Below are 18,012 nucleotides of genomic sequence, written 5' to 3'. Positions count from 1 at the left end.
TTGGATGTGATTAATCAGGTGCAGGGGTTTAATGGAAATATGAGAGAGAAAAAAAGTATTACATACCTTTTCTGTGGTCAGTAGAGATCCAAAATTTAATATTGCATGAGTATTAATTCTAAAAGATCATGCACAATCTGTTTATATATATCTTCATTTCTTCTAAAATCACCCCTTGTAAGTTTTTTAGAAGGGTTTTTTAGATACAATAATGTGAGTATATTACATGAGATCATTTTAAAATCTTTCTTTTAAAGTTTTGTGTTGTTTGTCTTGCCAGTGGTTACATTATATCATCTATAGCTCAGCCTCTGTGAAAGTGTTTCAAAGTAATTGTTTGCACTTTTTACAGTGGTGAATAAAAGTGTATATCTATATCTATCTATCTATATGTAGGTCTATATATATAGATATGTATATATATATATATATATATATATATATATATATATATATATACATACATACATGTATGTGTACCCATCTATATGTATCTATATCAATAGTGATATCTATATATGTATCTGTATCAATATCTATATATGTATGTGTATCTTTATCTTCTCCGCTCAAAATGACTCAGACTTTATGCTATTGAAAATGTGTGCATTGAAATCACATTATTGATTGTCATCATGGCAACTAAATAGTATTTCAAAATTTATGAATTTACTTTCTATTTTAAAAAATTAGGTTCTATTCATAACAAGATAAACTTATCAAAACCATGAGTCACGTTTTAAGTATCAAATTAGCAGGAGGTTATTTTCTTTTTCATCCCAAACTCTAGTCCTCATTAAATGTACAAGCCTACATAGGCTAATTTTCCCTATATTCAAATTCTTTGCACTCTTAAATTGGTTATGTTTCACTTGGAAAACAAACTGAGAGCAGTAAGTGCAAGGAAATGCTAGTGAGAGAAATAAGGAATAAGAGGAGAATATTCTGACGAAGGAGAAAATGGGTGAAGGGGTGAAACTGGCCGTTGTAGGAGCCAGGCAGGATGATGCTGTGACACAGAGTAACCAGCAGAGTTTTGAGTCCACTTTTAATTTTTTGTGGCTGGCAAACCCTAGTCGGAGATACACAAAGACACAATCTGACAAGAATGTGCTTGGAGAGTACTGACTTTAACAGAGCCAGGTTTCTCCTGGAGATATTTTAGAAATTGAAAGTCACAGGGGTCCATTTCCTAAGACACAAACAGAATCATTTCAAAAGAGATAAAAAATATAATACAGCTGTGCTCCTGTCTAGGTGATGAGAAAATCATCACAATTAAGAACTATCCTTAACAGAAAAGACAAACAAGCATCTACTACAGACTAGACCAAGAGAGGTAAATAGACCCTGACCAAAATTCAGAGCCTAATTTTGCATTAATTCTCATTTGAATTGGGTTAGTCAGATATTTTCTAATAGTCCACTAGCAGCACCAACAGCACTAGTCTCCACAGTGAAAGATAATATTGTTCTGAACTTTCTAGGATTTGAATAGACAAGGTTGAATTTATGGACTCCCTTGGAAATATGCAAAGCAGGCAAAAGATGACATCATCCACATATCAGAATTTGTAATTAAATTGGGGAAATGAATCTAGAATCAAATTAATATACAAGTTTACTTTTAAAAGAAGCAAATGAATGACATGGTAAATCATTAACAAATTCAGCCTCACAAAGGTAATATAATTTCCCTAATACTAAATGTATTAAATCTGCTCAAAAACATATTTATTGTCTAATTTCAAAAGAAAAAAAAACTGCTTTTCTTTTCTTATACAACATACAATACAATGACTTAAAAGTTATTGGCACATGTTCTATGACAAATGAATGTCAATTGGCAGCTGAAAGAGGCTGGCAGAACTATGTGAAACTCCCTGAGAAGTCTCAACTGAATGAGAAGCACGTGGAAAGGCAGGTTTTTGTCATGACAATGCATCTATGATTACTCTCAGTGTTTGGTGACATCAATGAGCAAAACTGACAGGACTTGAGACATCAGAGGACATTCTGGTTCAACAACTGTAAAACAGGAGTAGACGTTCCTCCTTCCTGACCAATTCTTCCAATGTCTACATTTTGAGGGGTGGAACATAATTTAGATTTATTTTGGACTGAACTCATAGAGTTGTCCTGTTATAGTAGGTATAATTTATTATATGAAAATTATTTTTAATAAATTGTATTGAATATTTCTATAAAAAAACATCATTCTATGATTGAGTAACCTGTTTCTACCAATACTCATCATCAGGAAAAACTGAGGAAACAAAGAAGGATTCCATGGATTATTTTGGCCCTCTGACCTATCCATACACATTTTAAGTGCCATGTCATTCTTTCATCTCCAAGATACTTGTAAGAGCAAATGTGACAGCTATTAAAAAATTAAAGCCTTGCACATTCGCACAGGTCTGCAATCCCTGGGGCTCAAGAGTCTGTGGTAGGGGGATCCCAAGTTCAAAGCCAGTTGCAGCATCTTAGAGAGGCCCTAAGCAACATGGAAAGACCCTGTCACAAAGTAAAAAATAAAAATGGCTAGGGATGTGGCTTTGTGGCTAAGCACTCCTCATTTCTTTACTCAGTTCCCCATCCCAAATAAGAGTCAAAGATTGGGGACCCAACTTTATCTTGGGGTGATTTACACTTGCAGCTATAAACTTTATTAGGTAAACGGAAGAGGAAAATTGAACAAATATAATTTCCAACTGTCAAATAGTTATTTATTTTTTGGAATGTTTGAAATGTATGTCAAGATTAATTTCACAAGAAGAGAAGAATAGAAAAGAAAGAAAGAAATGGAGAGAGAAAGAAAGAAGGAAGGAAGGGAAAAAAGCTTTCCTTCTTTTGAAACATGGCAACAACACAAAACAAAATAAAACGGAAATACTTGTTTTTATTATTTGCATCATGTAATCAAATCATACATATTCTATTAATTAAATATAAAAGAGACATTGCATTCAAAATAGAACAAGAATTTCACTTAAATAAATAAATGAATCATGGATACCTTACGTAAGAGCAAAATTATCTCAGTTATGAGGCTTGTTTTTGCAATAAGTAAAGATACACATGACGTTGTTTGAAGCACAATAGTGAGATAATATGACTATGCCCTTCCTGTGGTTTTCTCCACCCAGCACCCATGGTATATAAATGGTAGGTGGCAGACAGTGACATCTAGACTCAAGACACCTACGTCCTTATCCTGCACTTAACTTTCCACTCCTGACAGCATGAGCTGCTACTATGGCAACTACTATGGTCGGCTGGGCTATGGCTATGGTGGCCTAAGCTGTGGCTATGGTGGCTATGGCTGTGGCTATGGCTGTGGGTATGGTGGCTATGGTGGCTATGGTGGCTATGGTTATGGATGTTGCCGCCCACTCTGCTACAGAAGATGCTGGTCTTATGGCTTCTACTGAGATATTTCCTCAGCTACTGAGCCAATTGGCTCTAACCTCCTGTCTCACTAGAATCAATTCCAAGTTTCTTCATATGAGGAATGTTTGAATGTCTTCAACAATACCAAATCTATGCCAAACTAACTGAGATAATTGAATGGAATCAGCATGACTGTTTTAATTCATCATTACCTCTTAGATTGAATGATAGTTTGGAGAAATATTTTTCCTTTGATAATATCATTAAAACACTTTGTAAATGTGATCAAATTGGACTCTTGATTTTTCTGTAAAAAAACATATTGTGAAATAAACTATATTTCACTGGATATATGGGTGTGCTACAATTCTCTTAAATTGTATCCATTGGTGTAACATGTGTATTTCTGTAATTGTATGTGTTCACTAGGGGTATAAAATTTAATGATGTTGGGCTGGGGATGTGGCTCAAGCGGTAGCGCACTCACCTGGCATGCATTTGGCCCGGGTTCGATCTTCAGCACCACATACAAAGTTGTTGTTTCTGCCAAGAACTAAAAAATAAATACTAAAAAAAAAATTCTCTCTCTCTGTCTTTAAAAAAAAATGATGTAAAAATATTAATTCTTTCTTAGAGATCAGACAACATCTGTTTTTATTTATCTTGTCATGTCTCCTAAAATTACCCTTTGTACTTTTTTGAAATTGCTATCTTCTACAATTTTTTTTTTATTTCACACCAGCCTATTTTAACCATATCTGTATTTATATGCTTTTTGTTGTTAGTACCATCAGTGATCAGATTAGATCATCTATACCTCTGCCTCTATGAAAAGAATCTCAGAGTATCTATGTGTGTGTAGTGTACAGCAACATATCTCCTCCCTAAATAATAACTACAGGCTTTTTCATATTGATAATGTCTGCAGTAATAATTGTGTTCTGGATTACCATGAGAGCAAACAAATAGCATTTGAACATATATAAATTTACTCTTGTCTTTAAAAAATACATGCATTAGACATAGAAAGACACATTTAATAAAAATATAAGCCATTTCTCAGTATCAAAATAGTATTAATTTGTTTTGCTTTGGACCGCACAGTCTGTGTATATATCTACATATGCTAATTTTCTCCATAATCAAATTCTTTCCACTCTTATTAAAGTAGTTACTTTTCATTTGAAAAACTCAAACTGACAATATTAAATGCAATGAAGTGCTGATGGGAAAAGTAAGGAATATGGAAACCAATATTTTTAAGATGGAAAATATTTTTAAAAGTTGGGTGAAATTCTACCATTCTCCATTCTTGGAGCCAGGCAAGAGGCTTTGCTGACACAGCATAACCAATAGAAATCTGAGTCCATTTTCAACTTTTTAGGGCTGGCAATCATAGTTGAAAATGAAAAAAGACACAATTTGACAAGCATGTGCTGGGAGAATGCTCACTTCAAAAGATCCAGCTTTCTCCTTGAGATATTTGGAAAATTCAAAGTCACAGGGGTCCATTTCCTAAGACATGAAGCAGAATCACTTCAAAAGGAAATTTTTCAAAAAATTGTGTTCATATCAAGGTGATGAGAAAACCATTGCTGGAATTAAGGAAAAAAATATCCTTAAAAGAAGGAAAAAAAAGAGCAATTCCTCTTTCCTATAGGGAAAAGAGGTAAACAGACCCTAACCAAAATTTAGAGCATAATTTTGTGTTAGGTCTTGTTTGAATGCGATCAGTCATATATTTTCTAACAGTCCAAGAGCAACAACAACAAAACTCTCTAAGGTGAAACAAATATTGTTCTGGACCTTCTAAAATTTTAATTAAAAAGGTTGAGCTTATGGACTCCTATGGATATATGCATAAGAGGCAACAGATAACAAAAGCAAGCATATTAGAGTCATATATTGGAGCTTGTACTAAAATTGGAGGAATGAACCAAACAATCAAATTTAAATTCTAGTTCTTTTCAATAAACAAATAAATAATGTTAAAGAATTAAATACATTTACCTTCAGAAAAAAATATATGTATAATACTAAATTTAGTATATCTGACCAAAAATATGATTTATTGCCCAATTTCAAAAGGAAGAGACTTTGTTTTATTTTGCAACACTTGCATTTTCTCCATGGTCTTCTTGCCACTTGTAGTATGTCATGATATGGACAAAAAACCTTAGTAATCACAAAAAACACAGAGACAATCATAAATGTCACACAATAAAATGATTATTAAATTACTTGCACAAAGTTATGGCAAATGTCAATTGGTAAGTGAAAGAGGCTGGCAGACCCATGCAAATCTCTATCAGAAATATCAAATCATCTGAATGAGGACCTTGGGCAAAAGCAGCTTTTCATCATGTCTATGTACCTGTGAATATTTTCAGTGTTTTGTGACAGTGAGTAGCAGAACTGGCAGGATTTGTGAGTCAGGGGATGTTTTACAGTAACTGTAAAATCAGAGTGAAGCTTCAGTCTTCCTTACCAGTTCCTCCAATGCCTACATTTGGTGATGTGGAACAGAGTTTATATTTGTCTCTAACAGTCTAAAATGTTGAGCTATTCTCTTAAAATAGTTCTAATGTCTTTTAGGTAAATAGAATTTCATTGAACATTAAAATCAAACAAAAAACATCTTTCCATGATTGAGTATCCTTGTTTCCACTCATACTTCATCAGCAGCTAAAAACTGAGGAAGCAAAGAAAAAGCACATGCCTCATTTTGTCCATCTGACATATCCATACACTTTTCAGACATGTCCTTTGTGTAACTGCATGGCACTTATGAAATGAAATACTTGTTTAAAAAAAGTGTAGGGTAGGACACCCAACTTTAATTTAGAGAGTTTTACACTTGATCCATGATCTTCATTTGGAATGATGAAGGAAATCATGGAGTACATAATATTTTTAAGTGGAAAATGGTAATTTATTTGCTGGACAGTTTGAAATATGTTAACACAAATTTCACAAGAAGAAAAAAATAGGAAAAGAAAGAAAGGAAATGGTCTGGGGATGTGGCTCAAATGGTAGTGCGCTCGCCTGGCATGCATGCAGCCCGGGTTCGATTCTCAGCACCACATACAAACAAAGATGTTTTGTCCGCCGAAAATTAAAATAAATAAATATTTTTTAAAAAATTATCTCTTTCTCTCTCTCTCTCTCTCTCTCTCTCTCTCTCTCTCTCTCTCTCTCTCTCTCTCTCTAAAAAAAAGGAAGGAAGGAATGAGGAGGAAGGAAGAGGAAAGAATAAAGTAGGAAGACAGAGTGGGAGGGAGGGAGAAAAGATGGGAGGGAGAGAGGATGGAAGGGAGGAAGAAAGGAAGGAAGAAAGGAAAATCTTTGTCTTCCATTTAAGAATGGAAACAATCAAAATCAAAAATAAAAAGGAAATACCTACTTTCATAATTTACATGCAACTATAAAATCATATTGTAAGCATTAAATTCACTAAATATAGAACAATACATGGTCTTCAAAATAGAGCTAGAATTTCATTTTAAAGGCCCTTAAACAGATCACAGAATCCTGACATAGGAACAAAATTATCTCAGTTATGAGGTTTGTTTTTGAAATAAATCAAGATACCCATGACGTTGTCTGAGGCACATGAGTGAGATAATATGACCAGGCACTGTTTGTGGTTTTCCCCACCCAGCACTGAGGAGGTATAAAAGGCAGGTGGCAGACAGTGACATCCAGACTCAAGACACCTACATCCTGATCCTGAACTGAACACTCCACTCCTGACAGCATGAGCTGCTACTATGGCAACTACTATGGTGGGCTGGGCTACGGCTATGGTGGCCTAGGCTGTGGCTATGGTGGCTATGGCTATGGTGGCCTAAGCTGTGGCTATGGTGGCTATGGTGGCTATGGTTATGGATGCTGCCGCCCACTCTGCTACAGAAGATACTATTCCTATGGCTTCTACTGAGGCATTTCCTCAGCTCCTGAGCCTACTGGCCATCAAGTCCTTTCTTACAGGAATCATCTCCAATGTTCTTCACATGAAAAATTTAAATGCCTTCAACAATACCAACTATACACCAAAGTGTCTGAGAAAAATGAAATGAAATCAACTACCTGATTCATCCTTATCTCTTGAATTGTGTGATTGTAGAAATCTTTATTCTTGATAATTTTATAGTACATGTAATGTGATCAAATTTGTCAAGTTCTGAATAAAATGTCCTTATATTAAATAAAGTATTGCATAGGAAATATTACTTCAATACAATTGTTTTTATTTGTCTCCATCAGTGAGACATGTCCATTTATGTATTTGGATGTGATTAATCATGTGCAGGGGTTTTAATGGAAATATGAGAGAGAGAAGGAGTATGGCAGATTTTTCCTGTGGTCAGTAGGGATCCAAAACTTAATGTTGTATGAGTATTAATTCTAAAAGATCATACACAACCTGTTTTTATATATATCTTTTCATATCTTCTAAAATTACCCTTTGTAAGTTTTTCAGATTTTTTTATATACAATAATGTTTGTATATAACATGAGATCACTAAAATTTTTCTATTTAAAGTTTTGTGTTGTTTGTCCTACCAGTGTTGGATTATATCATCTATAGTTCAGCCTCTGTGAAAGTATCTCAAAGTAATTGTTTGTGCTTATTACAGTGATGGATAAAACTGTGTATATATATATATATATATATATATATATATATATATATATATATATATATATATTCTGTATCAATATTGATATTTATATCTGTATCTGTATCTATATCTTCTCCCCACAAAATGACTCAGACTTTATCATATGGAAAATTATGGGCACTGAAATTGCATTATTGATTGTCATCATGGCAACTAAATAGTATTTCAAAATTTATGAATTTATTTTCTATTTAAAAATATAAGTCCTATTTATAGCAAGATAAACTTATCAATACAATGAGTTTCATTTTAAGTATCAAATTAGCAGTAAATTATTTTCTTTTTCATCCCAAACTCTGGTCCTCATCAAATGTAGTTGCCTACATAGGCTAATTTTCCCTGTATTCAAATTCTTTGCACTCTTAAATTGGTTATGTTTCACTTGGAAAACAAACAAACAGCAGTAAGTGCAAGGAAATGCTAGTGGGGAAAATAAAGAATAAGGGGAGGACATTCTAAAGAAGGAAAAAATTGGTGAAGGGGTGAAATTGGTGGTTCTAAGAGCCAGGCAGGACATTGCTGTGACACAGAGTAACCAGCAGAGTTTTGAGTCCACTTTTAATTTTTTGTGGCTGGCAAACCATAGTTGGAGATACACAAAGACATAATCTGACAAGAATGTGCTTGGAGAGTACTGACTTTAACAGAGCCAAGTTTCTCCTGGAGATATTTTAGAAATTGAAAGTCACAAGGGTCGATTTCCTAAGACACAAACAGAATCATTTCAAATGAGATAAAAAATATAATACAGATGTGCTCATGTCTAGGTGATGAGAAAATCATCACAATTAAGAACCATCCTTAACAGAAAAGACAAATGAGCATCTACTACAGACTAGACCAAAAGAAGTAAATGGACCTTAACCAAAATTCAGAGCCTATTTTTTCATTAATTCTCGTTTGAATTGGGTCAGTCAGACATTTTCTAATAGTCCACTAGCAGCACCAACAGCACTAGTCTCTACAGTGAAACCTAATATTGTTCTGAACCTTCTAGGATTTGAATAGACAAGGTTGAACTTATGGACTCCCTTGGAAATATGCAAAACAGGCAAAGGATGATATCATCCACATATCAGAATTTGTAGTTAAATTGGAGAAATGAATCTCGGATCATTTTAGTATTCTAGTTTACTTTTAAAAAATGCAAATAAATGATATCTGCTCAAGAAACATATTTATTGTCTAATTTCAAAAGAAAAAAAAACTGCTTTTCTTTTCTTATACAACATACAATACAATGACTTAAAAGTTATTGGCACATGTTCTATGACAAATGAATGTCAATTGGCAGCTGAAAGAGGCTGGCAGAACTATGTGAAACTCCCTGAGAAGTCTCAACTGAATAAGAAGCTTGTGGAAAGGCAGGTTTTTGTTATGACTATGTATCTATGATTACTTTCAGTATTTGGTGACATCAATGAGCAGAACTGACAGGACTTGAGACATCAGAGGACATTTGGGTTCAACAACTATAAAACAGGGGTAGAAGTTCCTCCTTCCTGACCAATTCTTCCAATGTCTACATTTCGAGGTGTGGAACATAATTTAGATTTATTTTGGACTCTAACTCATAGAGTTGTCCTGTTATAGTAGGTATAATTTATTATATGAAAATTATATTTTAATAAATTTTATTGAATATTACTATCAAACAAAAAACATCTTTCTATGATTGAGTAACCTTTTTTCCACCAATACCTCCTCATCAGGAAAAACTGAGGAAACAAAGAAGGATCACATCATTTATTTGGTCCCTCTGCCTTATCGGTACACCTATTAAGTGACATGACATTTGTTCATTTGCTAGATACTTGTAAGACCAAATGTGACAGCTATTAAAAATAATAAAGCCTTGTACATTGCCTCTGGGGCTCAGGATTCTGTGGTAGGGGGATTCCAAGTTCAAAGTCAGTGGCAGCATCTTAGAGAGGTCCTAAGCACCATAGAAAGACCCTGTCACAAAGTAAAAAATAAAAATGGCTAGGGAGGTGGCTCAGTGGTTAAGCACTCCTCATTTCATTACTTAGTACCCCACCGCAAATAAGAGTTAAAGATTGAGGACCCAACTTTACTTTGGGGTGATTTACACTTCCATCTATGAACTTTATTTGGGATAAGGAAGAGGAAAATTGAAAAAATATAATTTCCAACTGTCAAATGATCATTTATTTTCTGGAATGTTTGAAATGTATGTCAAGATTAATTTCACAAGAAGAGAAGAATAGAAAAGAAAGAAATAAATGGAGAGAGAGAGAAAGAAGGAAGGAAGGAAAGAAAAGCTTTCCTTCTTTTGAATCATGAGAACAACAAAAAATATAATAAAAGTGAAATACTTATTTTCATGATTTATATCAAATATAATCAAATAATACATATTCTATTAATTAAATATAAAAGGAGATATTGCATTGAAAATACAACAAGTATTTCATTTAAATATGTATATGGATCACAGAATCCTTATGTAAGATCAAAATTATCTCAGTTATGAGGCTTGTTTTGCAATAAGTCAAAATATTCCTGATATTGTTTGAATCACAGTAGTGAGATGATAATATGACCATGCAATGCCTGTGGTTTTTCCCACCCAGCACCCATGGTATACAAAAGGCAGGTGACAGACAGTGACATCCAGACTCAAGACACCTACATCCTGATCCTGAACTGAACACTCCACTCCTGACAGCATGAGCTGCTACTATGGCAACTACTATGGTGGGCTTGGCTATGGCTATGGTGGCCTAGGCTGTGGCTATGGCTGTGGCTATGGTGGCTATGGCTATGGTGGCCTAGGCTGTGGCTATGGTGGCTATGGTGGCTATGGTTATGGATGTTGCCGCCCACTCTGCTACAGAAGATGCTGGTCCTATGGCTTCTACTGAAATATTTCCATAGCTACTGAGCCAATTGGCTCTAACCTCCATCTCAATAGAATCAATTCCAAGTTTCTTCATATGAGGAATGTTTGAATGTCTTCAACAATACCAAGTGTATGCCAAACTATCTGAGATAATTGAATGAAATCAGCATGACTTTTTTAATTCATCATTACCTCTTAGATTGAATGATAGTTTAGAGAAATGTTTTTCCTTTGATTATATCATTATAACACTGCATAAATGTGATCAAACTGGACTCTTGGTTTTTGTGTAAAAAACATATTATGAAATAAACTATATTTCACTGGAAATATGGGTGTGTTACAATTCTATTAAATTATCTCCAATTGTGACATGTGTATTTCTGTAATTGCATGTGTAGTCATATGTGTGGTGTGTTTTTTTAGAGATGGAGGGGGAGGGCAATATAAAAATGTCAGAACACTTTTGTGGTCATTAGATGTCTGAAATTTAATGATGTAAAATATTAATTCTTTCTCAGGGATCAGACAACATCTGTTTTTATATGTCTTTTCATGTCTCCTAAAATTATCCTTTGTACATTTTTGAAATTTTTATATTCTACAATTTTTTTATTTCACACCAGCCTATTTTAACCATGTCTGTATTTATATGCCTATGTTGTTACTACCATCCGTGATCAGATTAGATCATCTATAGCTCTGCCTCTGTGTAAAAGAATCTCAAAGTATCTATGTGTGTGTAGTGTACAGCAACATATCTTCTCCCTAAATAATGACTACAGGCTTTTTCATATGCATAATGTCTGCAGTAATAAATGTGTTATGGATTATCATAATGGAGACCAAATAAAATTTGAACATATATCAATTTACTATTGTCTTTAGAAAAAATACATGCATTAGGGAGAGCAAGATAAGTTTATCAAAAATATAAGCTATTTTCTCAGTATCAAAATAGCATTAATTTGTTTTCCTTTTCACCCCACAGTCTGGTCTTCATCCAGTGTATATATCTACATATGCTAATTTTCTCCAGAATCAAATTCTTTCCACTCTTATTAAAGTGGTGACTTTTCATTTGGGAAACTCAAACTGACAATATTAAATGCAATGAAGTGCTGATGGGAAAAATAAGGGATATGGAAACCAATATTTTTAAGATGGAAAATGTTTTTAAAAGTTGGGTGAAATTCTACCATTCTCCATTCTTGGAGCCAGCAAGAGGCTTCTCTGACACAGCGTAATCAACAGAAATCTGAGTCCATTTTCAACTTTTTAGTGCTGGCAATCATAGTTGGAGACGAAAAAAGACACAATTTGACAAGCATGTGCTAGGAGAATGCTGACTTCAAAAGATCCAGCTTTCTCCTTGAGATATTTGGAAATTTTGAAGTCACAGGGGTCCATTTCCTAAGACACGAAGCAGAATCATTTCAAAAGGAATTTTTTTTTTAATTGTGTTCATGTCAAGGTGATGAGAAAAACCATTGCTGGAATTAAGGAAAAAAAATATCCTTAAAAGAAGGAGAAAAAAGAGCAATTCCTCTTTCCTATAGGGAAAAGAGATAAATAGACCCTAACCAAAATTTAGAGCATAATTTTGTGTTAGGTCTTGTTTGAATGAGATCAACCATATATTTTCTAACAGTCCAAGAGCAACAACAACAAAACTCTCTAAGGTGAAATAAATATTGTTCTGGACCTTCTAAATTTTAATAAAAAATGTTTGAGCTATGGACTCCTGTAGAAATATGCAAAAGAGGCAACAGATAACAAAAGCAAGCATATTAGAGTCACATATTGGAGCTTGTACTAAAATTGGAGGAATGCACCAATCAAATTTAAAGTCTAGTTCTTTTCAAAAAGCAAATAAATAATGTTAAAGAATTAAATACATTTACCTTCAGAAACAAATATATGTATAATACTAAATTTAGTATATCTGACCAAAAATATGATTTATTTCCTAATTTCAAAAGGAAGAAACTTTGTTTTCTTTTGCAACACTTGCATTTTCTCCATGGTCTTCTTGCCACTTGTAGCATGTCATGATATGAACAAAAAAACCCTAGTAATCAGAAAAAACACAGAGACAATCATAAATGCCCCACAATACAATGATTATTAAATTACTGGCACAAAGTTTATGACAAATGTCAATTGGTAAGTGAAAGAGGCTGGCAGACCCATGCAAATCTCTATCAGAAATATCAAATCATCTGAATGAGGACCATGGGCAAAAGCAGGTTTTCATCATTTCTATGCACCTGTGAATATGTTCAGTGTTTTGTGACAGTGAGTAGCAGAACTGGCAGGATTTGTGAGTCAGAGGATATTTTACAGTAACTTTAAAATCAGAGTGAAGCTTCAGTCTTCCTTACCAGTTCCTCCAATGCCTACTTTTAGAGTGGTGGAACATAGTTTATGTTTGTCTCTGACTGTCTAAGGTGTTGATCTGTTCTCTTAAAATAGTTCTAATGTGTTTCGTAAATTTAATTTCATTGAACATTAATATCAAACAAAAAACATCTTTCCGTGATTGAGTATCGTTGTTTCCACTCATACTTCGTCAGCTGCTAAAAACTGAGGAAGCAAAGAAAACCACATGCCTCATTTTGTCTATATGACCTATCCATACACTTTTGAGACATGTCATTTCTGTATTGCTCAGCACTTGTAAAATGAAATACCTGTTAAAAAATGTAGGGTAGAGCACCCAACTTTAACTTAGAGCACTTTACACTTGATCCATGATATTTATTTGGAATGATAAAGAAAATCATGGAGTAAATAATATTTCTAAGTGGAAAATGGTAATTTTTTTGCCGGACAGTTTGAAATATGTTAACACAAATTTCACAATAAGAAAAGAATAGAAAAATAAGAAAGAAGAAATGAGGAAGGAAGAAACGGGGAAGACAGAGAGAGTGGGAGGGAGGGAGAAAATATAGGAGGGAAAGAGAAAGGGAGGGAGGAAGGAAGAAAGGAAAATCTTTTTCTTCCATTGATGAATGGAAACAATCCAAAACAAAAATAAAAAGGAAATGCCTACTTCCATAATTTACATGGTACTGTATAATCATATTGTAGGTATTAAATTCACTAAATGTAGAATGGTATATGGTATTAAAAATAGAGGAAGAATTTCATTTTAAAGGCCCATAAACAGATCACAGAATCCTTACGTAGGAACAAAATTATCTCAGTTATGAGCTTGTTTTTGCAATAAGTTAAGATACACATGATATTGTCTGAGGCACATGAGTGAGAAAATATGACTATGCCCTGCCTGTGGTTTTCCCCACCAGCACCCCTGGTATATAAAAGGCAGGTGGCAGATAGTGACATCCAGACTCAAGACACCTACCTCCTGATCCTAAACTGAACACTCCACTCCTGACAGCATGAGCTGCTACTATGGCAACTACTATGGTGGGCTGGGCTATGGCTATGGTGGCCTAGGCTGTGGCTATGGCTGTGGCTATGGTGGCTGCGGATGTGGCTATGGTGGCTGTGGATGTGGCTATGGTGGCTATGGTGGCTATGGTGGCTATGGTGGTTATGGCTATGGATGCTGCCGCCCACTCTGCTACAGAAGATGCTGGTCCTATGGATTCTACTGAAGAATTTCTTTAGCTGCTGAGCCTATTGGCTGTCACACTCTATATCACTGAAATCATCTCCAACTTTCTTCACATTCGAAATTTTTTAATATCTTCAAAAATACCAACTATATACCAATCTGAGAAAAATGAATAAAATCAGCATGCCTATTTTGATTCATCCTTATCTCTTGGATTGTGTGATAATTTGGAGACAAGATTTCCTTTGATAATTATCTTTAAAACACTATGTAAAATGTGGTGAATTTTGACTCTCAACTTGTAAAAAATTCATAGTATTAAATAAACTTTCACTGGAAAAAGTGCTCTGTTATGATTCTATCAATTTCCCTCCATTTGTGTGCCTTCTCTACTTGTGCATTTTCATGTGTTTATCCATTGTCTGTTTATAGCAATATATGAGTGAGAAAGTACAAACTAGAGCTCTTTTGTGATAATTAATGTTGTCAAAATTAAAGATGTAAAAATACAAATTCTTTCCAAAAGGTCAGACAAAATGCATTCTTTTTTTAACTATTTTTTAGTTATAGGTGAACACAATATTTTTATTTTATTTTTATGTGGTGCTGAAGGATCAAACCTAGTGCCTCATGCATAGTAGGTGTGCACTCTACTTCTGAGCCACAACTCAATCCAAAATCCATTTATTTATTTGTCCCTTTATCTGTCTTAAAATTTCCCTTTCCTTGTATGTTTTTAATGCCACTTTTCTACAATAGTGTTTGTATTTCACATCAGATCATTTAAAAAAATCTTTGTATTTTATACTTTGTGTCATTTAAATCACCAGTGATTTAGATCATATCAGCTCTACCTCTTCCTCTACGAAATGTTTCTCAAATTAAATATGTATGTGTGTTGTGTGTGTAGAGAGATCGATAGATATTGATAGATATAGAATAGATCTATATCTATATCTATATCCCTAACTATCTCTCCTCCCTAAACAATGACTTCAGGCTTTAGCATATTGAATATGTCTGCACTAATAATGGCATTTTGGATTACTATCATGGCAACCAAATTGCATTTCAAAATATATCAGTTTAATCTGCAATCTAGAAAAATTCATGTATTATGCATAGCAAGATAAATTCATGAAAACCATGAATTATTTTCTCAGAATCAAACTAGTTTTAGTTTATTTTCTTTTTCACCCTGAAGTCTTGTCATTATGGAATGTAGTTGCCTGCATATGCTAATTTTCTCCAGAATCAAATTCTTTCCACTCTTAAAGTAGTTATGTATGTTCTTTTGGGAAACTCAAACTGACAGCATTAGGTGCAATGAAATGCTGATGGGGAAAGTAAAGAATAAAGGTACCAATACTCTGGAAAAAGATGGTGAACGGCTGAAATTAGCAGTTCCTAGACCCAGGCAAGAGGCTACTGTGACAAAAAGTAGCCAGCAGTATTCTGGGTCTATTTTTATTTTATTTTCTTTTTTCTTTCTTTTTTTTTTAATAGGGCTAGCAAACCATAGTTGGAGACACAGGAGATCCCAAGCTGCTAAAAACATTCTGAAAAGACACTGAGCTTCACAGAAGTGTTTTAGAAACTCTGAAGTGGAGTGGCTCCGTTTTCTAAGACATCAAGCAGAAGGTTTTTTTAAAAATTAGATGGAAATTCTGTCCTTACCAAGGTGGTGAGATAACAGTCACTAGATCTCAATAAGTCTCCTTAACTGAAAAAGAAAAAAAAAAAACATAACCTCTGTAGGCTCCACAAAAAGAGGTAAACAGACCCTACCTAAAATTCCAGCAACCCAGTTTTATGTTAGTTTGTGTCTGAATGGATACAACATTTCTAACAGCCCAAGAGCAATAAAAACACCTTGAAAATTTAAAGGTATACTATAATATTGCTCTGTATCTTCTGTTTAGCCTGTGGAAGCGTATGGAATTGTGCAAAAGAAACAACCAATAACAAAAGCTACTGCACCATAAGCCACATGTTGAAGCTTGAAGACAAGACATTTTAAACTAAACATGATTGAAAAACACAAGAAACATCAAAGAACATATAAAATAAGCATTAAAATAGTAGAAATATAACTAAATTCAAATTCCAGTTCTTAAAAAGAGTAAATGAATAATGTACTCATTTAATAAATTTTTCTTCAGGAAAAAAAATAATCTCAATCATTAAACTTAAACCCAGGTTTGTAAAAACAATTTTACTGACTTAAAGACAGAAATATAGAAAGGTGAATTTTGAAGATTACAAAATATTTATCATGCTTCATGAACTGGTGAAACATCCATGCAACTGAAATTCTGCAGAGGAGGAAAGCGTAAAGTATGAGACATTTAGTTGGAGAAAACAGTATCACTTTCTCAAATTGTTGAACAGCATCAACCTACCAATTCTAAGTGCTATGCTCTGTCAAGAGGGATAATTCCAATTAAAATCACATGTAGGCATAACTCAATAGCAGAAAATTAAATGCAAAGCCAAGACCCTAAGCTGGAGTAAAGAAACAGATCATCTACAAAGAAAAGCAATAAAGCTGACTGTAACCTCCTCCACTGAAGCAAACAATGCTAAAGTAAACTACAATGATATTTTAACAATGGATTACATATAACTATCAATCTAGAATCTCACAGTTGAAAATGTACAGATAACAAAATGAAATAAAGAAATATTAATAAAACATGATTTTTTTGACAAATAAAATTAAAATAAATGTTTCCATGCTATAGTGAGAAAATTGATTCTACTGAGAATGAATTATAAGAAAAAAAATTCAGTTTTGGGGCAGAAGGAAATTGATCTGGTTAAAAGCATGGGCATTCAATAAATAAATTAATAGAAAAAATACAGATAAATATTAATCATACACAAAAACAGTGACTATTTCTTTTAGGGATTAGATATGCATAAATTGGCTTATTAGGACAGAGTAACAGTAATATATATTGTAATCTACTGTAATGAGTCAATGGATTTGGAAAAGTCAGAAAATACAGAAGTTTAGTGAATTGTGAAAGAGAAACTCTGAACTTGTTTGCTTCTAGGTATATACCCAACCAACATTCCTGTTTTGATAGATCAAGCAAACTTTTTCTGTAAATTGCTACATAGTTAATATTTTAAGGGCTTTTCTTATCTGTATCTCCATTGCTCAGCTCTACCATTGCACCGTGAAAGTAGCACAGACCATATATAAAGGAATCAATAAGAATGTTTTCCAGTAAAATTTTATTTGCCAAAAGAGCTGCGAGGAAGAATTTGTGTACCCCTGGGTTAGAACATTGTTCAATGGAAATTTTTCTTTTTCACCCACTTTTAGGAGAGCAGTACACATCCTTTCCCTTTGGAGTATGATTGTCAATGTCACTTGTTCTTTCCTTAATTTGTACAGGGGACATCTTTGCCTTTGTCTTTGGGTTCAGGAATGTTATTTTCATTGGTAAAATATTTATAGGTATGTCTTAAATATA

General features: G+C 33.8%; 1 protein-coding gene across 1 annotated transcript; it reads left to right on the top strand.

Annotated features, from left to right (window-relative positions):
- The first annotated feature begins 3,245 nt into the window (after positions 1 to 3,245).
- LOC114087767 (keratin-associated protein 20-2-like) lies at positions 3,246 to 7,333 on the top strand. The gene is made up of 2 exons (XM_027929327.2): positions 3,246 to 3,343; positions 7,150 to 7,333. The coding sequence occupies exons 1-2, from the start codon at positions 3,246 to 3,248 to the stop codon at positions 7,331 to 7,333; spliced, it is 282 nt and encodes a 93-aa protein (XP_027785128.2).
- Positions 7,334 to 18,012: the final 10,679 nt, after the last annotated feature.

The sequence above is a fragment of the Marmota flaviventris genome, chromosome 8 (assembly GCF_047511675.1).
Source record: "Marmota flaviventris isolate mMarFla1 chromosome 8, mMarFla1.hap1, whole genome shotgun sequence".
NCBI classification, from domain to species: Eukaryota; Metazoa; Chordata; class Mammalia; order Rodentia; family Sciuridae; genus Marmota; species Marmota flaviventris.
The sequence above is the reverse complement of the archived record's forward strand: the minus strand, read 5'-3'. Positions and strand labels throughout refer to the sequence as shown.

What these genes read in the sequence shown, in the direction of transcription:
- LOC114087767 (XM_027929327.2), top strand. Translation starts at nt 3,246, where the DNA reads ATGAGCTGCTACTATGGCAACTACTATGGTCGGCTGGGCTATGGCTAT. An exon ending in GGCTGTGGCTATGGCTGTGG is followed by an intron (nt 3,344 to 7,149) that starts GTATGGTGGCTA and finishes CACTCCTGACAG; the next exon opens with CATGAGCTGCTACTATGGCA.